General features: G+C 38.7%; 1 protein-coding gene across 2 annotated transcripts in view; it reads right to left on the bottom strand.

Moving 5' to 3' along the window:
* Window positions 1-403: 403 nt before the first annotated feature.
* pag1 (phosphoprotein membrane anchor with glycosphingolipid microdomains 1) overlaps window positions 404-27,978 on the bottom strand; it is a 136,682-nt gene continuing 109,107 nt past the window's right edge. For both annotated transcript variants that reach the window (XM_062980234.1, XM_062980235.1), the window contains exons 2-7: window positions 22,363-22,567; window positions 16,611-16,662; window positions 15,426-15,522; window positions 13,266-13,858; window positions 9,723-9,782; window positions 404-7,445 (exon numbers count right to left, since the gene is read on the bottom strand). In XM_062980234.1, the coding sequence (XP_062836304.1) occupies window positions 7,095-7,445; window positions 9,723-9,782; window positions 13,266-13,858; window positions 15,426-15,522; window positions 16,611-16,662; window positions 22,363-22,487 (1,278 nt within the window). In that variant the 5' untranslated portion in view covers window positions 22,488-22,567 and the 3' untranslated portion in view covers window positions 404-7,094. The remainder of the gene's footprint in view (window positions 7,446-9,722; window positions 9,783-13,265; window positions 13,859-15,425; window positions 15,523-16,610; window positions 16,663-22,362; window positions 22,568-27,978) is intronic.

Below are 27,978 nucleotides of genomic sequence, written 5' to 3'. Positions count from 1 at the left end.
TTTATATGCCTTTTGATTTTATATGTTTATATGTTTTAAATGCATTCTGCTGTTGTATTTTATGTTGTATTCTGGGCTTGGTCCCCATGTGAGCAGCCCCGACTCCTTTCGGGGAGATGGGGTGGGATATAAGAATAAAGTTGTTGTTGTTGTTGTTGTTGTTGTTGTTGTTGTTGTTGTTATTATTATTATTATTATTATTATTATTATTATTATTATTAAAATATCACCAAGGAAACCCTGTGATAGGTCCACCTTAGGGTCACCCTAAGTTAGAGACCACTTGAACCACACAACAGCAAACAAAGCTTGATAGTTGCCATCAACTGCACTTCAAAGAAAGCAGCAGCTCAGAAGAAAAAAGCAGGCAAAGGGAGAAGAGAGACGAGTCAGACTCAATAAATGACAATACTGTATACTTTATTAACCAGCTGAATTAAAATAATATGTGGTGTGTAAGTGAGCAAGCAACGTCATATTGGAAGCTGGGAGTGAAAGCTCATAGCAGCTGGGGATTTTGCAGCTTTGGTGTCCTTTAAATCAGATCTGGACAACAGGTTTGGATATCCCCCCCCCCCCCCCAATCAGAAAGCCAGTAGTGAAGCATTATAGGATTTACAATTCCAGCATTTTCTTAGATCCCACATTTGTACCTCCAGCCTGATCCAAGTGAGCTTTGAGCTCCCATTCCCCCTTTTTCTATGGTTGCTGCCCTCTCCTACTTTTGAATACAAAAATTCAAATATTTTCTGTCAACATGATGACAATTTTGGAAAGGTCTATTTTTTAAAGGAGCAAACAAAAGCTCATGCCCGAAGTATATTCAATTCTCAGCTTCTGTCTTTGATTGTAATATAAATAAAAGTGCAAAAACAATTAACAGTACCTCATGTTGTCTGGCGGAGAGAACTATATCATGATATTTTGAAATACAGAACCAAATGTTCATACATCACATCCAGCACAGAACCGCAAGTGGAGAAGAAACATACAGCATGTCTCTGAGGAGTTTAAAAATGCCTGCAGACCTCTGCAAGTGGAAGAAAAGAAAACAAAGCACTGGCAGATTTTGAGATGAGAAAATGCTTTGGGGGAGAGTAAATTAGAGCGGACTTGCACCCTCCCTCCCCAACAGATTTTTCATCCTGTTTTTGGTTCCAGACAGGGAACCCTGTGAGACTGGGGAACTTCAGAAAGAAGACTGCAGCAGAAAAGAGAATCTTATTCCTTTTCATTAAAATGTTTCTGTCTCAGCCTGTATCAAAAGATTTTTGGGTGGCATACAAGCAAAATCCATGCGAACGAGTTAAAGTCATTTAAACCAATAAATCTTTTTAAACAGGCTAAAATGTATTAAACAGAACTAAAAGGTTTAAAATGCAGTACATCCTTGGGCAAGTGGATGTGGGAGTGGTTGTTATTAACCACCATCAAGTCAAAAAGAGGACTGTATAGTATTGCTCTATATATAGCAGAGTAGCTCTGGTTAGCACTTGGATGTGAAACAGACATGGAATACGGATGCTGTAAGTTATATTTTAGTGGAAGGTCCTGGCAAAACCACCTCTGATATTTCTTGCCTAAGAGTGCATCTACATTATAGGATTAATGCAGTTTGACCCCACTTGAACTGTTTTGGCTCAGTGCTTTGGAATCCTGGGAGTTTGGTGAGGTCCCAAGACTCTTTGGCAAAGAAGGCTGAAGACTTTATTACAACTAAACCTTTCATGATATCACAGCATTAAGTCATGGTGGATAAAGTGATTCCAAACTGCATTAATTCTCCAATGTAATTCCCCAAGAAAACCTTACAAAATATGGGGTCACTGTAAGATGACTCACAACTTGAAGAGAGAGACACACACATACCATACCTGTATATCAAGATATAAGGGATCATACAGTAGGTAGGACAACTACATGGCATGGTGTACCGTTTGAAGGTGGAAAAGGCTACCAATTTAGCATTCAGACAATTCCACTTGAAGTGCAAGGGTTGTTCATATTTTTAAGATAGTTTGCTCCTTGTGGAAAACAAATTGTAATCTTCAAATCTTAAATCATGTGGGTGATGTTTTATTAGGTATTGTTTACAATTGCATTTACTATCTTTAGATATAGCAGGCAAGTTGTTCATATTTATACACATTTATTTAAATATTAACTAGATCAGTGCAATTCATTAAATTCGTAATATTTGCTGGTTAATTATGTGAAAGTGAGTCAGTTTTTCCACCTGCTAGCCTGTCAACGTAGTGCCTTCTACCAAGTAAAACTGTAGCTCCATCTTACTTGGTGGTAGCTGATTCAGGCCTTTTTCATTCCTGCTACAAGATATTTGAAATGTTTCTGTATAATTTTGAATCATGTGGAAAATGAAGCTAAATACTGCTTAGGTAGATTGCGAAATCACCATGTATTCAAGCCTAGGCAATCAGTGAGTCCTGCAAAAACTTTATATAGATATGACGAAACAGAAGAAATTATAAAATGCATTGATTCAAAATCAAAGATCAGTGGAAGTGCCTTCTAGAATAACCTTTTTCTTTTAAAACATTCTGTTTCACAAAATTGATATGTTCATAGAATATGGGATAACAACAGAATACTTAGACAATATATAACAACTTAACACCCAGTGGAGAAGTTCAGTTTAAGCATTTTACTACAAAACATTTGCCTTATTTGGTGCTTGAGTTGCACAAGTGTATTGAGAGGATTTAAATCTCAAGTTATGCAGAATTTGTGAATGAAATTATCATCCTTACTTTCTATTAAACCAATGAAGAACCTTTTAGCACTTAAAACTAATACTCCTTATTTGGTATAAGCTTTCCTGGACACCAGCTCCTTTCATCAAATCATCGTCAGTCATCATTTTCCCACTTTTCTCCAAAACCTGAGCCACTTACAGTTTAAAAAACACACAACTAAAACATAAAAATGAACATTAAACTAAGAAGCATGGAATCATGATGTAGGCTGGAGTCCACAATAGTTAATATCAAATAACATCTACTAGTTTTATAGGCACCACAAGATTCTTCACTTTGTTTTCTTATATTGCAGCAACTGGCTAAGACAACTATTCAAAATTTTCTAACAAAATATACACATTTGCCTTCAGGAACATACAAAATGAAGGTAACCATTCAAAATATGTAATAAAGCACCAATATTAATGGAGTTTAAGAGAAAGCACCACATGAACTTTGATGTAGCTAGCTACCATTGTTAGAAGCTGTCCAGAATACTTCACTGAAAGTGGATTTCTAAAGGCACAGCATTTTATGCCCTGAGGAAACATGATGGGTAACACACATCTAGCTGCCATCAGAGTATATCTAACTAAAAAAAAAAGAATGATGAATCTTGGTTTTACTATACCTGCAGCATACTGACATGTGTGACTGTGTTATTCAAAAGGGTGGATCATCACCCAATCCCAACAGCAAGAACTGCAGAACTGTGTGGGCAAGTCTATTGTTCTGACAGAAATGATCCTCATCATTTGCACTCCACACAACATTAGACCCTGACCAGTTCTGAGATCCAACATCTATGCTCACATATTGGTTTGACTGGCAATCCTGTGCCATCTAAATCAATGGTTGATGGAGGCAAATCCATATGTCAGTACACCTCCTCTAGCAGGTTCTGTCAACATGGGTGTTGTGGACAAACTGGCCAAATGAAACATGCAACAAAACACAATCTGCAAACAATGCAGATTCTAGTAGATAATTTTTTCATGGTCAGTTTAAAAAAATACACCAGCAGTAAAGCACTCCAATATATTTCTTCTTAAGGTTTTCTCAATTTCATCTGGAAACTTCAAATCCTAGATGTACGAGCACGTATATCTGTTTAGAAAGCGATGGCAGTCAGTTGAATGACACTGCCCAGATTACCATTCTCCCAATAAGGGCTGATGTGCTACTGTTTCACAATCTGAATTTAAAGGTTAGCCTAAATGTTACAACTGCCACATGGAGAAATCCCCAAATAGGAGAGAATCCACACTTAGGGCGGCTTTGTCCTTGGATTCCAAGCACAGGATAGATATGTTGCCATATCCAACACTAGGAGTACTTGGTAATACTATGAATGATACCCAGTGGGAACAATCTCTCCCACACTGTGGGATGTTTTCCATTCCTTGATTGGATGGGGACTGTCTAACTTTTTTCAGTCACAGAGCCCTTTAAAGCACTAAAAACTGTGTTTATATCTGATATTATATTATATATTATTCCACACAAAGTGCCTAAAAATGCCATATTGGAGATGAAGAACATTTTAAATGGGTTCCAGTTGAAGGCTGTAATGTAAAGCAAACCTCCATTGACATCAATTAAATGGCAAGCTGCCTTAATTGAGAGGCACTCAATTCCTGTTACAAGGTGATCAAATTATCATATGGCAGTTGTTATCATTGGTGTTCAGACAACAACTTAAATGAATGCACAGGATAAGGCTGAAAGTCAGCTGCAATGCGTCCAGAAACCAGAAACAATGCAGAGAATAAAAATACACAATTGCCCTAAATAGCAAGAGCTACTTCATGCTTTGCCCAGCTTCTTATAGCATGTCAATCACAGGCTTTTGAATGTTTGGAGATACTTGACTCTCACTCACATATTACAATAGTTGGTACTAAAATGCTAGCATACATGCAGCAAGCCCTTTAACACTGAATCCTTTGCCAGCTGAACAGTTTGGGAGAATATGCATTTTCTCCATCCTCCCTACCATATATATACATGCATGGCTATAGTTAGATGGCTGTTACTGGTATGTGGAATAGCAGAGTGTTGGACTAGTGTTAGACCCTTGGGAGAAAAGGGTTTGAAACTCAATGGTTGATCTTAGGCAAGTTACATTTACATTCTCTCAGCCTATGAGGGAAGTGATAGCAATCTTCTTCTGAATGAATCTTGTCAGGAAAACCCTATGAGTGGGTTGCCATAAGTCATAGCTGACTTCAAGGCACATAACTTAAGAGTTATAAACAAGATCAGAAGGCAAGCTGTGACATTTTGGACCTTGACCCCCATTTGTCTATGTTTGTCTCTATGCATGCCACTCCAAAGCACATTTTCTCATGGCCATATGATTTTTTTCCTGCCTGGATATAGAGGAAACTGTTTACAAAGCTTCTGCACCAACACAATGAACTCATATAAAATTGCCTATCGCTGTGGTCTGCAGAAAAAGGCTAGTTACTTTGTGTTGCTATGGTTGCTGACTAAAAGCTTTCTGAAATTTCTGCCTGGAAATAAAGAAGGAGGTTCAATGCCAGCAACTAGCTAAAAGTTGCTTGCTTCCAACATGAAGTTGGCTTGGTGAGTGTTAGTGTTGCCGGGAGCGATTTGGAGAATAAAAAACAAAACAAAACAAAACTGAAACCATAACTGAGTCTGTTAGGAATTTTTTCCTGTGTAAGCCTAATTTTTCATCTTAATTAAGCAACTTCATGTTTATAACCTGCTTTAGACTGCGGTATCTTGAATACTAGTATTCCCCAACATGACCACCTCATCATAACACTGAAGACTCCTTACACCTATGATCTTTCACTTATTATTTATCTAAAATTTTATTTCTTAAATGTTCTTGAAATACCTTAAGTGCAAAGTGCATCCAATACACAATGTTGCAGCTTGTGTGTAATCTAGTAAGTACCCAAAGCAAAAGTGATTATATGTAAAAGGTAGCAGATACATGGTATTAAATCCTAATTTTCCTTTTTAAAAATAATAATGGTGACAATTCTTCTTTTCTCAGTTAAGAAAAATTGAATATTACTAAGTGGGATGAAGAATGGATTGCACAATTCATTAAAATAGTATGAGTTTTATCAGTTAAGATTGTAGCAGACTGCAACAGAGCAAATGTAAACTGTCTCCAAACATAGAAGCTGACTTGCAGATCTCTCGCAAACACAATGTTCTTTCTCTACAGTAGCAATGTCTCCCATTTTTTTTCAGGGCAAGGCAAAGGTAAAAGTGTTTAATAAAGTCAGGTTCGCATGTTCGCTAACAATGCCCGAAACCCCACAGTTGTATTAAACATATCACTGAAAATCGACTCTTTGCTTGTGTACCTTTAAGTTGCAGTCAAACAATACTGTACATACTAGCCGTCACAATCCCCCTAGTATAGTTCTGTGGCTGGTGGAAAGCAATGTAGATTACAAAAGTGTCTAGCTATGTCCTTGTAACCAGTTGTGGAAAGCTGCTGAGATTTAGCAGACCTCAGTGGATGATGGCATTGCTGAATGTCTAGCTATCGGGACACAGCGAATGCACTCTCTTCTGGGCATGAACAGCCTTGGGTGAGGGGTCTCAGCAGCTCCATGGTAGGTCCAAAAAGAACAGCATAGTTCTACATTGGGAATTACTACACTATCCTGAGCCATGTAGGCTTGCAGCAAAAGACAGCTTACAGCTCCCAAATCCAATATAATTATGTGTTTCAAATGGATGACAAAGTAATGTTTTGAAGACAATTGATTCAAGTGACAGCATGAATATGCATGCTCCCTCCAGACCATTATTCTATATAGAACATGGATATGAATCACACAGAACTCCTGATGTAGTAGGACTGCAACTCAGCATTCAGTGGCTATGCTAGATAAGAGTGATGGCACATGCAATCCTGCATTATCCGGAGAACCACATGATTCCCAGCCCCAAGTAAAATCAAGTGTCAAGCATGGCACTTAACCTAATGCTGTTTTTTTTCCAACTTTAATTCTGATGTAATCAACATTGTTCGCCTTGGCCAAATACGTAAATAGTATTTTTCTAAATGCTTATCTTCTACTTCACATGTCTTTGTCTTATAAATGGAACAGTATCCCTTTCAAGAGGTCACATATATAAGATCATTTGCCACATGTGAAGCAGTCATCACAAACTGGACACCCTATTTTGAGATTTTGTATCAGCTGCCTTCATATAAATGCTCCCCCATGGACACAATTTCATTTGTTCACCTGTTTAAAAGTGATAAAGACATGAGGTAATCCCCCCTTTGAACTCCTGATGCTGATAAAGTCCATTCCCATAGCCTTGTGTTTGACACCACTAAAGTCTTGTGACGTCTTTGTGTTGCTGCAAGTCTCCAATGCTCTCATAGTCATTCTCTTGTGAGAGGGTCGATTGGCTGCTGTGTGGAATCAAACCATTTCTGTCTTCATCATGATGTACAGTCTGAATCGCTTCATAGTCTGGCTCTAATTCCCCATTTAGTCTTTCTCCTGACTGAGGAAAGGTAGTTATGTTTGGGGTATTTTCCAAGTCTTTCACACTAGCATAGAGGCCACTGCAAATAGAGGGCGATTTTTGAGGTGCAATTTCTGGAATACAGGTGTATGCAGGCTCCAAGTCTCTGGTGGCCAACCCTGGTTTATTTACAGAGGAGTACATTGCTGAAATCTAGAACAAGATGGGTGGGAAAGGAAAAATAAATTAAGTTAATAAAAATAGCATAACTTTTCCTCATACGACTGCTTTATAATTCACTGTTGTACAATTTACAAGCACTTCATATGTAACAATGCGAAAACATAGTTGACTAGTTCATAATCAAGTTTTCAAGTTGGATGCAGAAGGTTGAGTGGTTTAACAAACTCTGTAACATTTCTATTACATCATATGAGAGATGGATAGGGACAGGGGGAAACTGCACACAGTGAACCTACTTATTCTCACACATGGTTTATTAGACTACTGTTACTATACTTGAACCAAGCTGCAAAAGAAAACAATTGCTCTCCCTAGTGGGAGAGAAAGCCTTTCACGCTGTTCGCACTCACTTGTTTCTATGAACTGGAATTCACGTTACAGATATCATGCTGCTGAACAAGCACTTGTATGTTTTGCTGTCAAACACAAGATTGTAAAGACTCTCTATAGCAGTGGTTCTCAACCTGTGGGTCCCCAAATGATTTGGCCTTCAACTCCCAGAAATTTTAACAGCTGGTAAACTGGCTGGGATTTCTGGGAGTTGTAGGCCAAAACACCTGGGGACCCACAGGTTGAGAACCACTGCTCTACAGGATGGCTATCCTTTGGTAAAACCATTTTAAATGTTACAGTTAGGGAACTCAGGTGAGCTACTTTGGGCAGCCTTCCTGCAGTGAGCATTGTTTGACTCTAAATCACTCTGCAAGTTCTCCAGACACTGCAGTGGACTATTTTTGTACTACATTCTGTGCTTTAAAAAAGAAAAAAAGCAACATGCACATGGACGTCCAAATTCTGTTGGTCCACTATGCCAGATAATGAATTTTCTTGAAGGTCAAACAGAAAAGATAGACAAAAATATACCTGCTCTAAGCAGACAATTTACCCAGGGCTTTACTTTCATCATGAGTGTTGTACCCATGCCACCTTTCCTCCTGCCACCACCACATATGCTAGTGAAGCTATGCCCATTTCAAGCACCAAGAGGATTTTAACTGGAATGTGTTTGTCTATGTGACTCCAAGGGTTCTGACCTTGGCTTGAATATTTTTCTTTGGCCTAAATGGACAAAGTACTACCTGACAGCCCTCTTTTCTTTCTCCCACTTCACAGTTCATCTGCCTACCCCAAACCATTATTTGTAACATAAAAGGTTTATATTAAGAATGCCAGGGCTTAGAAAAATGCCCAAGGACTTTCATTTTATAGCTATTTTAATAAAACGTTGTCAGTTGCTGGGTTGCTGTGAGTTTTCCAAGCTGTATGGCCATGTACCAGAAGCATTCTCTCCTGGCGTTTGGCTCACATCTATGGCAAGCATCCTCAGAAGTTGTGAGGTTTGTTGGAAACTAGGCAAGTGGAGTCTATATATCTGTGGAATGTTGAGGGTGGGAGAAAATACTCTCGTCTGCCTGAAGCAAGTGTGAATGTTGCAACTGACCAGCTTGATTCACATTTAATACCCTTGCAGCTTCAAAGCCTGGCTGTTTCCTGCCTGGGGGAATCCTCTGTTGGAAGGTGTTAACTGGCCCTGATGGTTTCTTGTCTGGAATTATCCTGTCTTCTGAGTGTTGTTCTTTATGTACTGTCCTGATTTTAGAGTTTTTTTAATACTGGTAGCCAGATTTTGTTCATTTTCATTGTTTTCTCCTTTCTGTTGAAATTGTCCACATGCTTGTGTATTTCAATGGTTTTTTGTGTAGCCTGACAAATTCCCCCAGGCAGAAAGCAGCCAGATTTTACCATTGCAAGGGTATTCAATGCTAATCAAGGTGACTAATTACAACATTCAAGCAGACAAGAGTTCTTTCTCCCACCCCAAACATTCTAGAGATATATAAACTCCAGCTGCCTGCCACAGGTGTGGGCAAAATGTCAGGAGAGGATGCATCCATAACTTGGCCATACAGCTAAAAAAATTCACAGCAACCCAGTGATTCTGACCATGAAAGCCTTCGACAACACATTGTCAGTTGCTCTTGTAGAATAATTAATAACCTGTTTTCGTATGATGAGAAAAATATATAAAGGAGGATCCTAGAAAAGTCTATTACAGTCCTACAAAAGAGTAAATCAAAATCTAGATAAACTCCAGTTATTCAATTGTGTTATTTTATTTGCCATTAACAATTGCATTTAAGCATTTGTATTTGTGGTTATATTTTCCTCTACAGATTTGTCTACAGTTATCAAACATTGTTTTGATTAAAATAAATCATTCTATAATTCACTCAAAGAACAACCCACCTCTTCTTCTGTAAGTGATGGGTCATCTTCTCGAGATTTGTAAGACAATGAACTAAGCCTCTGAAAAAATAGAGGAAAACAATTCTTATTAACAAGAATAAATATTACTAAATAGTTACTTGTATAACTATCTATTTCCACATTAGTAAAAGCTGACAATGCAGTTTCACATATTATTTGCCTACAGTTAAGCAGAGCTTTGGGACACGACAAAGCCTTTGTTATCTGTGCATAACGGTGGGTGAAATGGCAGGGTTCCTAGGATGTTTGAGCTTTTACTGATATGTGAATGGTCAGTAGAAAACTATGTATGTGAACAAAATATCAACTGATTTGCAATGGTTAATATAAAGAATTCTAGAACAACATACAAGTCACTACTAAATTGCTCAATCAGTTTTATAATTTCAAGTTTTTTCCTTGGTCCAATGTTGCTCTGCTTGACAACACAAAGACAGAACTGTCATGAATGTTTAATTGTTCACTGCAGTTATTTTCCCTAGATTTATAGAAATTTTCTTAAGAGCAGGGAACCCTACCACACTCCAACTACAAAAAATTGCACTTAAATGTCCCCCAATACTCTCTAGGAGCAGGAGAGGGCATTTCATCAACGTGAACCCGGGAAGGTGTAGATTTTGATACAGCGTACTTTGAGGTAAGCCAGATATTCTAAATGATGTGGACATTTGATATTCCAATAAAAAACGTCATAATTCAAGGGTGTTTTTTTTTTTTTTTTTACAAAAAAGTGACTCAATGTCTATTTTTTAGTTTCTTTACATTATAGACTCAAGAGTCAAACTACAAAACAGGGATCATGTAAAAATAAATACCTTCTTTTCTCCTACTTAACAATGTACAGGTAAGCCAAACTCAATCCCAATATTTGGGGTGGGGACTGATTCAGATTGTGCAAACAAGTGTGTGCTTTAGGAAGGGGAGCTACAACTTAAGGTACCTATGCAATTTGATTCAACATGTGTTCCTATGTACACTTATCTGAGAGTAAGGCACCGTCTACACTGCCATATAATCCAGATTATCAAAGGGATTGGGTTTCAGCACAGCTGGAAAATCACCAGCAGTAATAAGATCTACCAACTGAAATGTGGCCAGTTCGAAGCCCCGTCAGGGTGAGCACCTGACTGTCAAGCCCTGCTCATTGTTTACCAAAGCAGTTCAAAAACAGCTGAGCTGTAAGTAGAGAAATTAGGAACGACACCATAAAATGCCGGTGACTGAAAGGAAGGAGGAAGTCCTGACGGCTGTCATAGAGAATGGAGCAACAGCACCCCCTGTGGCAGAATCCAAGCACAACCTCTAAGGTACCAAAGCTGGACTTCAAACACAACATACCTCCTTTTTGTCCTATCTGTCCAAACGGCATTGAGTTCTCTTTGGGAGATATAAAGTGTTGTTGTTGTTGTTGTTGTTATTATTAATCCACATTATCTGCTTTTTGCTGGATTATATGAGTCTACACTGCCATATAATCCAATTTGAAGCAGATTGTCTGAATTGTCTGAATTTTATATGGCACTGAACTTAGCAAAACTTAATTTTGGGTAGGCATACCTGAAATTGCGCTGTGAATCAGATGTAATGATTGGTGTTTCAAATCACTTAACCCAATTATAATCCTAAAATTATTTGGCAACCGTCACTGTAATCGATATGTATAGCACAGATGGTTGAGATCCTACACCTATGCATAGCTCCATAGATGTCAATCCATGTTTTCCTTTGCAGCTGTTATGCCCCATAATAAGGTAGAGAGGGGGCTTTTATTATTGCATAACAGTGGGGAGAGGAAGGTGGGGTTCAGACCTAGGAATAAAATTAATCAATCTCAGCTCATGTGGGTGGGTAGGAGAAATAAGGGTACACTCTCCTACAATATGCACACATTTTTCCTTTCCCTCATACTTCAGGAGCTCCAAGCAGCCAGATATATGTGGTCTGAACCATCTCTCCCTCTGATTCATAATGGTACATAAAACCAGAATGGACACCTCTTGGGAGGTTTGCTATTGTTGGGCTGTGGGAAGATTTGGACAGAGTACAGGGGAAATTGAATTGCCTTCTCTGATCAGTTCAAAATGGGATTTATACATGCACAAGTCATAGAAGGATATCAGCCCTAATGCTTCTTCAAAAGGCCGGGCTGTGGTGCAGCTGGTTAGTAGCCAGCAGCAATAAATCACCACTGACCGAGAGGTTACTGGTTCAAAGCTCGAATTCAGGTTAAGCTCCCGACTGTTAATAGCCTAGCTTACTGCCCACCTAAGCAGCTCAAAAACAGTTGTGTCTGTAAGTAAAGAATTCTATGTACCACTTAATGCGGGGAGGCAAATTTAACTTAATTTATGATACCATAAAACTGCCGGCGGTATGCAAAGAACAATGAGGAAGTGCTACCATCAAAAAGGTCTTGGTGTCACAAGTGGATGATGAAGCGGGAGCTCCCCCTGTGGCTGGAATCAAGTATACCCTCATGAAGCTGGAAAATGGAAAATGTTAAATAGCCTCTATTGTCTGTCTGTATATGTGGTATGTCTAAGAATGGCATTGAATGTTTGCCATGTATATGTGCATTGTAATCCACCCTGAGTCCCTTTTGTGGTGAGAAGGGTGGAATATTAATTCTGTAAATAAATAAATAAATTCAAAAGGGCAATTGTGGTACATTTTTTCTTCAAACACAATATAAAACAGGAACACAGATAACTCATTGGTCCATCTGGCTCAATATAGGCTCTCTGGGTTTTCAAATGGACCGCTTTTCAGATATACTTGAAGATACCTGAACCTGAAACAAGTAGCATGCAAACTCTACTGAGCAAGGGCTGCAGCAAATGTCTTATATTTATTAATACACATTAGTATTAATACAAAAACTAGTCTTCCCTATCTCTATCTGTGTGTGTGTGAATTAATCTATGAATTTCCATCTAGCTCCATATCTTTGCACTGACTAGGAACAGCTCTCCAGTGTTCAGAGAGTTTAATTTTTAATCAGTAAAGTCATGAGATTTGTGTCAAAGATTCTTTCTCTCTCAATTTTTTGTGTTTTGTGGCCAGCTACTGATGACACTTGCGTGAGTTGGTTCCGCTCTTGAACAATAGCATTTGAGGGGGAAAGATAGATTCATTAACAACTTGTTGGGAAGTGATAAATCATTCTGTACTGACAACGATGGAAAAATAATCATTATGCAAATGTCTGCAAACATTTTAGAACTCATTAATTTTTTAATACTCTTGGAACAGCCACCAAATGCATACAATTTCCTTCCCTACAGTAGCTATTAGAATACTATCTCATGCATATCCCTTGTGTGTATCTAACACACAGTTAAAGCACATAGGTGTACCTGTTGTCCGTGTTTATAAATGCATTCTTATTTTAGTCAGAAGAAGTGGCCAGAAAATTTCTACCACCATTATTTCTATCCACTAATGACAGAAAGGATTTGCTATTGCAGACATGTAAACACTGGGAACAAGTCTCAACTTTTTAATAATGAAGAGAAGATGTACCTTGTCAGGGTCACTGGGCCCTTCAGTTGCCTCTTTCTCCTCCTCGGCCTCCTTCTCCTGCACATTTTCATTTTCATCAAGGAGTTTCAGGGGGACTGGAGGCGGTGGTTCATCCTCCACGTCTGGAGTGTTGCTAAGAGGACTCTCTGAATTAGCACTCTGGCGGCTTTTTTTATTTCTGTCAACTGAGGCATACTCTGCTGATTCAACCTTGTGTGCCAGAACATGGTCTAGACTTCCATTAACAAGCACTGCAGTTTTTGGTTTGCACTTCTCTGTGCCGGATGTTGCTCCCAGCTCTTTAATTTCCTTCACAGTTTCATACAAACAGTCTTCAACTATGTTTTCTTGGGAGGAGCTGTCTTTCAGCACTTCGTAAGGGCCCTCCATTCCCAGACCCTGATCATTTTCTGTATTTCTGGTAGACAAAATAGTTTCTATGGCATTATTTGGAGGAATCCTGGGTAGCTCCCTGCTCTGATGGCACTTCAAAGACCTCCCCAGACTGTCTTGTGGTTCCAACAGGTCTGTGACAGAAGTCTGTACTTCTTCATAAGGCTGGATACAAGCAGTTGTGCTATCTTCAGAAAGAACTAGGAGAAAAATATATACATGTATAGAATAAGTAGCTAAACAGAACTATAGGACTACATGGCCAACGCATGGCTATCATAAAAGAACATTTTTTTCTGTTGCCAAAATCAAATACCACATCAGGGAAAGAAAAAAAAAGGGGGGGGGATGAGAAAATCCAATAGGACAAAATGGATGCAAGACAGGCTTTGCTAATTGGACTACTACGTAGTGGTACTGCCCGGTTTGCTATTCTTACAATCTGAAGATAGTACCCAAAGCTGGAAGTTTAAAAAATATATAAGCTTATTTCAAAGCGGTTGTATTTACAAATTCTGATCTCTTTGAAGTAGGTATTAGATAATGTCTTGATCGACTACAAGTAGTGATTTTCTTGTCAAAAAGAACCCTTGGAAACAGAGAGATGGCACGACTGAAGAAACACCCCTTTCTAGACATTTTAATTGCCCTCAGACTTTCACTTTAAATACAACACCACTTGGCAAGAAGTGTGCATAAAATTATCCAAAGACAATGATTCATTACCTAAATAATGGTTTCTCTGTCTTCAGGTGCTGTAGCATTTCAAAGGTATTGTGACTTACATTCACCTATCAAGACCTAGTGGCTAACTTTATACACAGTAGTTTAGAAGTTATTTTGGTTAGGGCCTTGCACTAGCCTTAATGCTACAATGACTGAGAAATACATTGGAAAAACAAGAAGAATATCAGATGTAGGGATATAGCTTCTTTGTTTTATTTAATAAATATATTGTAGAAGAGATGAACCTGCTTCTTCCATTAATTAAGAATGAGTTTAGAAAGCCTTTTCAATCATGGAATCTTTATTCTGAAAAGTTATTCCAGAGACCAATTGGACCACAATGAATTGGTTGCCATTACCACCAGATAATGCAATTTTAATTCTTATTGTCAGCCTTTCTAAAGTTGATTGCCTACAGATATGTTGGACTAGCAGCTTTAGCACAGCTGGTAAATCACTAGCAGCAATAAGATCGACCAACTGAAAGGTTGCCAGTTCGAAGCCCCGGGTTGGAGTGAGCACCCGACTGTCAGCCCAGCTCTCTATTTACCTAAGCAGTTTGAAAACAGCTTAGAACTGCAAGTAGAGATTAGGTACTGCTAAGTGGTGGAAGCATTTTATGACACCATAAAAGAAAAATCCAGAAAATGCCCAGCAACCAAAAGAAAGGAGGAAATCCTGATGGCTCTTCATCATAGAGGATGGAGCGACAGCACCCCCTGTGGCTGGATTTGAGCACAACCTCCAAGGTGTCAAAAGCTGGATGTCAATACAGCATACCTCCTTTCTGTCTGTTCTGGCTTGTCTGTCCAAATGGCATTGAATGTTTGCCATGTATGTGTACTGTGATCTACCCTGAGTCCCCTTGGGGAGATAGGGTGGAATATAAATAAAGTGTTGTTGTTGTTGTTGCTGTTATTATACACTAGACGTCTCATCCTAATAGACGTAAACATATGGAAATGAGAGCACATCATTTGAAATGAATACACAAATAATTAAGAAAATAATATAAATGCTACAGTCATATTCAAGTCTTACCATCACCATTACTGAGTCCTCCATTCTGTTCACTACTAGCCAGTGGATCTGTAGCCAGACTTGTGACTGAGTGACTAAATGCCTCTTTATCTGAAGGCTACAAAACAAAATATATATTTCATTTGATCAGATCAGGGCATGAGTTATTACTAAGTATTATTATTGAATATTGTTTTGGAAATACTACTATGGGTTAGGACAATGTTGATCCATGACTGTCATAAATATTTAAAGTAATTTTCACTTTATAATCAACTCAATTTCTTACATGTTTGATTACTTCAACTTGAAATCAATTCACTTTGAAAATGAGAGCCTCTACCCCCATTTTAAGATACCAGAAAAGCTTCTAGTATATTATTACATCTATCTTTCTATCTAGAAGTAATGAAAATTATCAACTAAGATATATAATACATTTAAATGGTGACTCCAGATGTGGATGATAAATCAGCATCTTATAAATAAAATAGCAATCACAACATAATTACTGATAGAACATGGGATCTGGAGACAACTCCTCAGTTCTCGGTGTATGATCTAAATCTCACATTCTCCCCAAATGTCTATAAAACACATGTGTAACTCCTGCCCTTCACATTATAATTGTAGCAAGTGTTTAACTGCATTTTCCCAGATGACATTGAGCTGGAACAGCCATTAGCTCTAGCCAGCACACCAATATATATATACATTTGTATTACAGTTTGTTTTGAGCACATGCAACCAGCTTTGTTCCCGATCAGCTATGAAATCAATGGGTAGTCTTGGAAGGACACACTTGACCAACATATAAAATGGGATTTTTGCCCTTTACCACTTTCCTTAAAGGGTGAACAATGCATGAGAAAAGGGAGAGGAAACTAAGATGCTATCTACACTGACAATTTAATGCAGTTTGGAGCTAGTTTTAAACTGCAGCAGCTAGACAATGAGCTCTCATAAAAGGAAATGAAAGACAGCTCTTAATGGGCATCTGTAGTTTGTGTAATCACCATCTGGGCCCCAAACTAGTTCCAGGATTTTCTATGTAATCATCTGCACAGCGAAATCTCCTGCTTCAATACCAATTTAAAATAAACTAAAATGGTCCATGGAGAAGTGCCCAAGGATGGTATGTTTAAGCTGTCTCTAATATTCTGAAGTTTAAAAAGCCATTTGCAAATAATAAGTAATTTATTTTACCACATTCATCAGATTTTCATGGTCGCCATTCAGCTGCTTGGGCCTCTTCTCCCTTTAATGGAATAATATTTAGGCATATGATTAAAATAGTCCCAGTATGTGTCAATGTCCAGCAATAAGATTAAATATCTTGGCAATGTTTACATAATACAAGAGATGTATGCCAAACTTCAATTTTACACCAAAGGCTCATTCAAGCATTCAAGTTCAGCTGCAGGCGGTGCTCTTTTATGTTATTTTAGCCTCACATAAGTTGGTAAGTAATAACACAAAGTCAAAAAGAAGCATATTCCATATTTGTACCTATATTCTAGGCTTGTTTTAAAATCAGACACTTTATTTTGGAAACACATAATTGTAACAAACTAGCATGGGAAAAGACCACGAGGGGAATCCAGCCCAATTCCCTGCTATGCAGAAATCAAAGCACTTCCAACTGGTCGTCCACCTACTGTTTACAACATCCAAAGACAGAGACTCCACCATATTACAAGACATATTCAACTATAAAACAGTTCATATCAATGTTTAAAAGGTAAAGGTTTTCCCCTGACGTTAAGTCCAGTCGTCACCGACTCTGGGGGTTGGTGCTCATCTCCATTTCTAAGCCAAAGAGCCGGCATTGTCCGTAGCCACCTCCAAGGTCATGTGGCCGGCATGACTGCATGGAGCGCCATTACCTTCCTCCTGAAGCGCTACCTATTTATTTACTCACATTTGCATGTTTTCGAACTGCTAGGTTGGCAGGAGCTGGGGTTAACAGCGGGCGCTCATTCCGCTCCCGGGATTTGAACCTGGGACCTTTCGGTCTGCAAGTTCAGCAGCTTTTTCTACCTAAATCCATTGCTCAGTGTCCTAGTCTTTGGAGCAGTAGAAAATACTGTCTCCAAAGCTGAATAGAGTGGTATTATTACTTCCTTCTATTTGGACCAGGCCTGCACAACTTGGCCATAATAAGTGGATGAAATTGAATAGGCTAAACTCTTTGGACTGCAGATAGGTTTTTAGTGCCTCAGTATGGATTTCTGAGAGGGTGCCTTTCCCTTAGAGAAAGCAGCAAAGCAGATTGTTCTCCATTTCCCCACCTCCCCTCAGCGCGGTGGCAGGTTGTGGTCCTTTTTTGAGGGAGAAACTTAGCTTTGCTATGACGACCCCACAACTACTTCATGGTGAAGCTAGGTTTCTTTCTCACAAGGAAGAGAAATGAACAGTGAGAAATTGGTGTTTTATTCCACCGGAGGAGGAGATGACAGAGGCAGCCGAAAGAGCAAGGAATAGTGGCGGAGTCAGGTTTCTTCCTCACAAGCAAACTGTACAGAGTTACCAGTTTTGAGAAGGAGACAACAAAGGTAAAGAGATAGGAAAAGTGGCAGAGGCAAAAACTGAGGGCCGCCTTCTCCCTCTAAAATGGTGAATCTAGTGTTAAATTTTAACATAACCTGGAGCCTAAGATTCCAACTGGCCCAAATATTTATTTATTTATTTACAGCATTTATATTCCGCCCTTCTCACCCCGAAGGGGACTCATGGCGGATCACATTACACATATAGGCAAAGATTCAATGCCTTGACAAACAAAGACAAGACAGATTCAGGCTCCGAGCTGGCCTCGAACTCATGATCTCTTGGTCAGAGTGATTGGTCTCAGCTGGCTGCTCTCCAGCTTGCGCCACAGCCCGGGCCCCATACTCCTTAAAATTTCACCCTCACTCCCCACTACTCCAACCTGAGTCAAACAACTCCCCGAAGTTGCATTTCCAACTGAGACCAGCACTTCCAGCATCCTGACTGGATCAATGAGTTGCGCCCCCTTTGTCACAGGTTAGCTTGGTAACTTTGGTGCATACGGAAAGGAAGGAGGGAATGGCAAGTTCTGATGGCTACTCTATTGTAGCGCTGAATGTAACCTTCCTCTCTAAGGCTCTAGGAGCAGAGCCTCTGTGGGCCATACCAAATCCTTCTGAGGGGTGCAATCCTATTGATACAGACTAGATTCATATTGGGTTTTTAACTGGCACATCACACTGTTGATTCATGTTCAGTTTGTGATCTATTATGACTCCTAGATCCTTTTCACATGTTATCTCCCAATATTTATTGTGCAGTCATTCATATTTATTTATTTATTTATTTATAGCATTTATATTCCGCCCTTCTCACCCCGAAGGGGACTCAGGGCGGATCACATTACACATATAGGCAAACATTCAATGCCTTTTAACATAGAACAAAGACAAGACAAACATAGGCTCCGAGCGGGCCTCGAACTCATGACCTCCTGGTCAGAATGATTCATTGAAGTGATTCATTGCAGCTGCTCTCAAGCCTGCGCCACAGCCCGTCATATCCAAACAAATTCTATGTAAATTACAACCAGAGAAGGAAAAACGTCTTCTGGCATCTTAAATACTGACAAATTTGTTGTCTCATAAAATTTCACAAAATACTGCTGCTAAAGAGTCTAAATATCCTAAAGGCAGGGCCAGCTCTGGTAAGTACTTGCATGAGAGTGCCAGGTATGGTAGCCTATATTTCAGAGGAAGGAAGTGACAAACCACTTCTGTGCATTTCTTGTTCAAGAAAGTCCTATGAAACCCTTGGAGTTGCCATACATTGACAGGAGACTTGAAGGCACATGGACACACAAAATGCCATTTATCATCATCTGCTAAAACAGCTATCTGACTAAAAAACACCATTCCACAGTAAATGTGTTAGTATTTACCAAAGAAGGTACCAAAGAAATCCTAATTTTCTTTCCCTGAAAAAAAGATAACATAGCTGTCTGCTCTTTTGGAATGAAATCCTTTGTAGTGGTATTGTGTAACTCCTGGAACATTCTTACAAATAGACATCAAAAGGAATGCTTAGTGTTTGTTTCAAATTATCTGTTGCTCTTGGCATTTTGCAACATGTTCTGCATGTGGAACACTCTACTGGCTCAGGAAAAGTAGGAACAATAACAGACAGGCATACGTGTGTTTTGTTCAAAATCAAATAGTCTTGACCACTGTTTGAAGTATGACTTAGAAATAAGGACTGATTAATGGGAAAGCATAGGCAGAACAATGGTTTCCTATGCCGTTTTGAGCTGTGAGAATTGGTGGTTAACAAATAGAATAATTTATTACTATTATTACTACTAGTAGTAGTAATAGTGGTGGTGGTGGTGGTATAACTGTGACAGCAAGATCGTCTTGATGATGATCATTAGCTCCTGGTGCATCTTTGGAAAACTTGCTCAATGGGATACTAATACGGAGCATGACATCCCTTTAAAATATCATTGAAAATGATGTTTCAAAGAAATTGATGGTCACAGCTTAAAGACACCAGATTATATTTGCTCTTGGAAGGTAATCAAGGTCAGCCCTGGTTAGTACTTGGATGGGAATATCAGGTGCTGTAGGCTATATTTCAGAGGAAGAAACTGGCAAACCCCTCTAATTAGTCCTTGCCCAAGAAAATCCTATGAAATTCATGGGATTGCCATAAGTCACCAGGTATCTTGAAGGTACGTGCATGCACAAATACACACCAGTCTCTAACAAGAACATTTCTCAAACAGAATAAATACATTTCACCATCCTGTGAAATTTGGTGCCGAATTCCACACTAATTTCTATTTCTGTACTTTCAAAAATAGCATTTCATTGAAAGTAGACTAATTATCAGGTCTATGATGCCATATATGCATGCCCAATATGACTGGTATTTGCAATCACTAATTTGATCCCAGAAGTTTTTCTAACAAAGCATCTGTTTTTTTAAATGTCATAAATGATTATATCAACAGCATCTGTGTAAGGAAGGGATTTTGTTTAATTGCATTTCTGGGAAAGTTCCTGCTACATGAATATCCTGATGCCACTGCCAGGCTAGCAACATGCTAAATTATTAAAAAATGATTGCTAGATAAGGTCTGGAAATATAATTTGCACAGCTTGTTAGAAATGCCCAACAGACGGATTCTTAGAAAAAATATTCTGTTTTTTTCCCTTGAGTTTCTTCATGGATATAAGTTGCAAAAGGGGGCAATAGTTGTCAGCCAGAAACTTTGGTAAAAATTCTCTGGAGACACTATATTCAAATCCAATTTAAATATAAATTTCATACTTTTGTTCGTATTGTTTTCTATGAACAAGAGAGATTAAAAGATCAAATATAGGTTCTAAAATGGAAAATACACAGGTTCTATTGTTCAACTGATCAGCAAGGCAAAGCAAATATATGCTGCATCCAAGATAAATGAATGCATGCCACATCCTGGTGACATAGGCAACTGGAGTATTAATTCCAATCTCAATTTAAAAGTATAGATTAAAGAATGAGCTTCATTTTAAGTACATGGAAATATAACATTCTCTCTAACATTTCACAAATGAAAACAGGGACAACAATAAATGAAAATACGCAATATTTGAGCAGTGAGTAAGGTGAACCAAATATTACTACCAAATATTACAGTAAATCCTTTGTATCCATGGATTCTGTATCCAATGATTCAAACATCCATGGATTGAAAGTATTTTTTTAAAAAAATCCAAAAACCAAAGCTTGATTATGTCCTTTTATACAAGGGGCACCAATTTACTATGCCATTGTGTATAATGAGACCTGAGTATCTGTGAATTTTAGTATCTACAGGAGTTCTGGAACCAAACCACAGGAGGTACCAAGGATCCAGCATACCTCTAAAGGGAATTTTTACAGCTACTTTCAAAGAAATGTTCAATTATTTTTCTCTGAAAAAGTAATGGAAAGGAATAAAGAAGTAATAACCATTACAACAAGCCATGTAGACTTGCGATTTCAACAAATTGTGTAATAGTAATGAGTTATTTCTCAAACACTGTAGCAAGTAATGTTCCAAGCTCTAATGCTACTTCATTTTAGCTCAAATGCTTTCACATATTCAGACTCCAACAGAGAGAGATTTCTGTGAAGCAAGTGGGCCTTTTGAACTGAATAGTGGTAGGATGGCTTATCTTTATCAGCAACGAGTAAATACTTCAAACAAATTTAATAATTTCATTTGAAAACTTTACTGTCCATGTATACAGTAGTCCCTCCACATTTGTGATTTGACATTGGCAGATTTCATTATTCATGAATTTGATTTAAATGTTCTTTCTAGAAGCCTCTAGGTTAGTGATTCTCAACCTGGGGTCCCCAGATGTTTTTGGCCTAAAACTCCCAGAAATCCCAGCCAGTTTAACAGCTGTTAAGATTTCTGGGAGTTGAAGGCCAAAAACATCTGGGGACCCACGTTGAGAACCACTGACCAAGGTGCTCCAGTGCAATTCTATAGTAAGCTTTCAGCAGAAGTTGACCATAGGATCGTGCTGGAAGGCCTAAAATATCCTAGAGAGTGTTTTCTCAGGTAACAAAATAGTAATTTCCTTATTAATAGTTTTGGAATTTCAGGAGGATCTGGTGCTCCTAACCCCAATACATGGAGAGAGTTGACTATATAGTCCTGGTCTGGTCCCTGTTCCCGTGACTCTAGAAGCCATGAGGCACACTCCTTCTGAAGTGGTGTTGATATGTGGGTCTAGAGCAGGCATGGGAAAACTTCAGCCCTCCAGGTGTTTTGGATTTCAACTCCCTACCGGCTGTTAGGAATTATGGGAGTTGTAGTCCAAAACACCCGGAGGGCCAAAGTTTGCCCATGCCTGCTCTAGAGTGTGACATTTTGAGGGAAAGCATTCTGCTCCTGTCTTTACTGGACTCTTCTTGCCAAAGTCCTTACCTGTCACAACTTGAGCAAAGGAAGATGAGGAAAATCAAAACCAGGAGCATTGTCATGGCTGCCAAGCCTCCCCAGACGATGATATGAAGCAGACTGGTGCTGAAGAACCCAACGTCCGGTCCCATGATATAACAAGGATGTGCTGCAAAGGGCCGAGTTGCTTAGTTCCCACAAGACTTTGGCATTTGTGTTCTAAGGCGTTTCTCTGCAAAGAAGAGGAAGAAGGAAGAAGACATTAAAGTAAAGCCGAATGAATATGTGTCTCACTAAAACAGACGATAGTGCCTAATACATTCTGAAGACAGCAGGAAAGGAGGAAGACTGGATTGACTAAGGGTGCATCTACATTATAGAAGGTGTAGTTTCACAAAGTCTTTGGCCTTCTCTGTCAAAGAGAAGGGTGCTTCACCAAACTACAGATCCCAGGATCCCATCGCATTAAGCAATTGCAGTTAAAGTGGTGTCAAACTACATTATTACTACAGTGTAGATGCCCCCTAAACCAAACATGCCACAGTCCTGAATTTTTAAGACCTGATCAAGGCTAGGTGTCTTGGAGGTCTCTCCTTCGTGGGATTGCAACACAATAAGGCCAATATGAAGGCAATGAACAGCAATAGGCATCTTGATAATAAAGATGAAACTATGCCTTTTAATATATTTAAAATATGGTAAAAATTTAAGTTGCTTTGAATCATCAATCGATAAGAGCTCAATTTTAATTTATGACCTGGTCTAACCAAAGAGAGACGCCATAATGAATAAAGTGCCACATGTGTAGATCTCCTGGTAGCTATTCAAAACTGTATTCTATGTATTTTCAGAAACAGTATCTGTTAATGCAACTGCTCTGCTACTGAGCTCCAGAATTACCGTATTTACAGATGTAATCCAGCACACAATTCTGTGGTAAAATCTTTTGTCTTTATATCAGGATGACTGCTCAAATTATGTTCTAAAAAGCCAGTGGCAGCTAAGTGCAATTTTCTTAGTCTAGATCAGTGGTTTTCAACCTGTGGTCCATGGACCACCAGTGGTCCTCAAGAACTAAAATATGGCCCGCGGCCTCACTGTTACTACACCGTTGCAGTGAGAGCAACTGGTCTCGTGAAAGCCTCTTATAGTGCTGGGGCAACAGGGATGTTGGGAAGGGAGAGACTGACTACCCACGCACAGCGAGACAACAAGCCTCCTGACTGCTGCTTCTCTTCCTCCTCCCTCCCTGTGAGCGAAGCCTTTCCATGTGGTGCCTGGAAGCAGGGTGCCTTGGTGTCTTCATTTTTAGGCCTGTTTCTGGGGTTATTTGGGGTGCTGAAAATTGAATTGGATAGATCACATCAGCTCTAGATTATTAAATATGGTTTTCTGTGGGCGAGGATATGGTGATGACTGGATGGCATATGTTCTGTATCAGAAACTAGAGCTGATGTGGTCTATCCAATGCAATTTTCTGAATCAGCACCTCAAATAACCAAACTGAATCTAAAGTTGATCAAAACCCTTTTGGTACTAATGTTGGAGAGTGGTCTCTGGTCAAAGTGGTTCCTGGTCAAAGTGGCCCCTGGTCAAAAAAAGGTTGGGAACCACTGATCTAGATCCAAATCATGGTCTCCTAGATTTTAGTATAAAACTATAAAAATCATTTAATTCTTATAGATAAAAACCAGAAATGCATGAGTATGTCTGATACAATCTTTTGACAGCACATGCTATTATGCATTAATTATCTTTGCAACTAAGGGAATTTTTAAAATGCAGATGTCCCGATATCTCTAATTCAAAACAGCATATTGATTTATTTGTTAATTTGTTAAAGCCATATTGTTCTGCTTACTAACCACGCTATTTTAAAAGATTTAAATTAAGAGACTGGGTACTGAATCAAAGTGTAAAAAATAGCAATAAATTATTGGACGTTATTGCAGAATCCAAGTACACCACCTTGAGATCATTAGTGGGAAGGCAAGAAATAAATGTAACTACCGTAATACATAAAAATAAATTACTCTTGTCTTTGCTTGATTGGTTTTTGTATCCAATAATTGTTCCAGCTTTGGGCACAGGGTGGCAGTATTACACCGTGATTCTAGTATTCAAGCAAAAATCAGTGGATTTTATGTAATGCAAATAAAAAGCTATATTGTATACAGTATTGAGTATCTAGAGACGTTTTTATACCATTGACTTCCCAGGATGTTCAATAGAATTTCATTATAAGTTAATGTTACTAATTAAGCACTAATCATTTTCTTGCATTAACAATACTTAGGCGTTGAGTCAAAGAGAAACTCTTTAATGGTAAACCATACAGATATAGCACTGTGTGGCCTTTTCAGGAAATCTGTGTTCATCTGGGCCTTGATATTAATATATCTGTCATGTCTCATATCATATGTACAAAAGGAAATTGGTTTTCATGGAAATAAATAATTCTCCAGAAGGAATATTTACCGCTTGTCAAAAGGTCCACACAGTTACTGAGAACAAAGTAATATCATATAATAAACTAACAAGAATTCATCCATATAGATTTGGAGGTACTGTATATAGAACATACGCACAACATAGTCATTCACAGACCAAAAAAGTAGCAATAGGAAATAGAAATGCAAGACTGAAAAGCAAAAGAAGTGTGACAAAAACTGCTACATCCACCATTTTAATTGGCATTTTGGGGGCAACTCAACAATAAAGCCTTGTTCCAAGTAGGTAAGGTAAAGGTTTCCCCTGAAATGAAGTCTAGTCATGTCCAACTCTGGGGATTGGTGCTCATCTCCATTTCTAAGATGAAGAGCAAGCAAGAGTCCAAAAGTGGCAGGCAAAAACCCGGAATCTCAATCAGTGGCTGATGCTGGATGAGAGACTCCCTTCTGGGCAAGTAGAAGACTGGGCAACTTGGAAGGCACTGAACAGACTGCGCTTTGGCACCACGAGATGCAGAGCCAACCTTAAGAAATGGGGCTACAAAGTGGAGTCCAGGACATGCAAGTGTGGAGAAGAGCAAACTATAGACCACCTATTACAATGCAGTCTAAGCCCTGCCACATGCACTATGGAGGACCTTCTTACAGCAACACCAGAGGCACTCAAAGTGGCCAGCTACAGGTCAAAGGATATTTAGTATAATGCCAAGTTTTTAAAACTTTGTGTTTTCAAATACATTACAACTAGTACCCTCGGTTCGCTTCTGACACAATAAACAAATAAATAAATAAGCTTAAAAGACGGCATTGTCTGCAGACACCTCCAAACACCATTACTTTCCCACTAGAGCAATACCTATTGATCTACTCACATTTGCATGTGCTAAGTTGGCAGAACCTGGGGCTAACAGTGGGAGCTCACCTCGTTCTCCATTTTTGAACCTTTCGGTCAGCAAGTTCAGCAGCTCAGCAGCTTAACTTGCTGAACCATTTGGGGGGGGGGGGGCTCCTTGTTCCAAGTAGAGACTGCTAAGTCACCAGAAACTCACATCTTTCAAAGCTATTATCATCCAGATTCCCCATTATTGAGAGAACTTTACTCTCTTTCTGCCTTGTCAAAGTACAAATAAGTTCTGCTGCAAAAGAATAAAGTTTTTTTTAAACACAAAAGCAGCAGAAAGCCTTATAGAAAAGAGGAAAAGAAGACTTTCATCACAAAACCTCAGATAAGAATGAAGTGAGATAGGACCGATGATGATTCTTATAATAGGCACACAAGAGATAATCACTGATGCACATAAACTGCCAATGCTTGGTTTAACACCTTTTCTCTTTATTAGGATGTCGCAGAGTTATTTCAAATCCAATTTACAGAGCTCAGTGGACATGTGTGAACAGTAGCAATGAAGCTACTCTAAAATCTTCCTGTTCTATCATCTTCATGTCTGATGCCAAACAAATTAGGCATGTTAGCACATCCAAGTAAACTGAATACAAGTATATAAACAGCACACACACACACTCTGATGTGGCCATGCAGATATATCTTTCAAATACAAATCCATTAATACAATATCCAAAGTTTATTTTCTGGATTTTTTCCATCTCCACTGCCATTCAGATGGGTTTTTTTTCACATGAAATATGAAATTATATCTCAAAGAAAACAAGCCTTTTCCTATTGTGTGACTGAGTATATTTGTCTGTCTTTCTATCTGTCTATCTTTGTCACCTCTTCAGTTGTTTCAGCATCCAAAACTCTCTTCCTCTTGCTGCCCTGAATTCTAAAATTCTCCCTTTGAATTTTGTAAACTGATGTACATTCTATTCATTCCATTTAAATTTGCTTGACCCCACTAACTTTTTCTGGCAGACAAGCTAAAAGCCTTTTCCTGCCATTTGTCATGAATAATTTTCTTTCTTTCTTTGACTATAATTAATTAATGCACAATGCTGAAGTCTCAGTTTTATTTTTTCATTTTTGGCAGGAGATTGTGAAGAACAGTTCAGTTATTCATCCAAATACAGACCTCAAGGGATCAATCACATTACAGAATTAAAGCACCATTATTTTTGTCTCTGTGCTTCAAAGTTTTGTGCAAGGAAATGGGAACTAAGAATAAGTACAGCAGGCCCGACATATCCATGGATTCTGTGTCCATCCATGGTTTGAAATTTTCTTTAAAAAATTCAAATGACAAACCTTGATTTTGCCTTTTATATAAGGGACTGCATTTACGATATCACTACTATATATACTCGAGTATAAGCCGAGTCTTTCAGCCCTTTTTAAGGGCTGTAAAAGCCCCTCTTCGCTTATACTCGAGTGAAGGTCCTGGCGTTGCAGAAAAATGAAACACACTGCAACTGTATTTCAGTAAATTGTGCACAATCCTGGGTCTCTTAAACCCAGAGACCTGATGTTTTTAGACAGATCTTAAATAGCTGTCTTGTCTGGAAAGCTATACTCCTTAATTCACTGCAGATATAAAACTGCTCAAAATAGGGAAAAAAACCTGAAGTGGATCACATTTCACCAATTGGAAATGCCAAGGGAAGTCGAAATTGGTTGCAGAACAACTGCACAGGTTTTCATAAATAATAATAAAGGTGATATATTGTTTCTTGCAGACTTCACTGGCCATGAAATTAATGCCTATAATGATGCATTCGTGAACTGCAGCCTTATCTAATAACGGAATGTTGCATGCATGATAGCCTAATTGGTGCATTGTAGCCTCTTGTTTCCTTTTCTTTTTTGCTTCATTCTCACATGCTGTTTTCAGGGGTGGAATTACACCTGGATCTTGTGTATTTCGGGTTCAATAAGACAACCATCAGACTGTCCAGAGTTTCCATAAAATCTCCAGTTTGCCTCAAGAGACACTTCATGCTATTGGATCTAAACTGCTGGGAATGAAAAAGCAGGAAGCTGACTTGGAAGATGTGAATGTAAGAGATGTAAGAAAAAGTAAAGGAGCTGAGTATTTCCTGTGAAAAAAAAAACCCCAAACTTCAACATTGCAGTGACCTCACCAGACTGTACATTGGCCATAAAGGCACAAAAATGTAGCCAGTGCTTTGGTGGGGTGCAGAGGGCAATGTGAAGTTACACAGGAGGGATATGTACTGATGAGATTTTCGTTTTTTGTTTATGCTCATTTTAAAGAGCATAGAAATGAAAGCTTCCCTC

This window comes from Anolis carolinensis, chromosome 4, assembly GCF_035594765.1.
Source record: "Anolis carolinensis isolate JA03-04 chromosome 4, rAnoCar3.1.pri, whole genome shotgun sequence".
NCBI classification, from domain to species: domain Eukaryota; kingdom Metazoa; phylum Chordata; class Lepidosauria; order Squamata; family Dactyloidae; genus Anolis; species Anolis carolinensis.
This window is presented reverse-complemented; position numbering and strand designations above follow the sequence as displayed.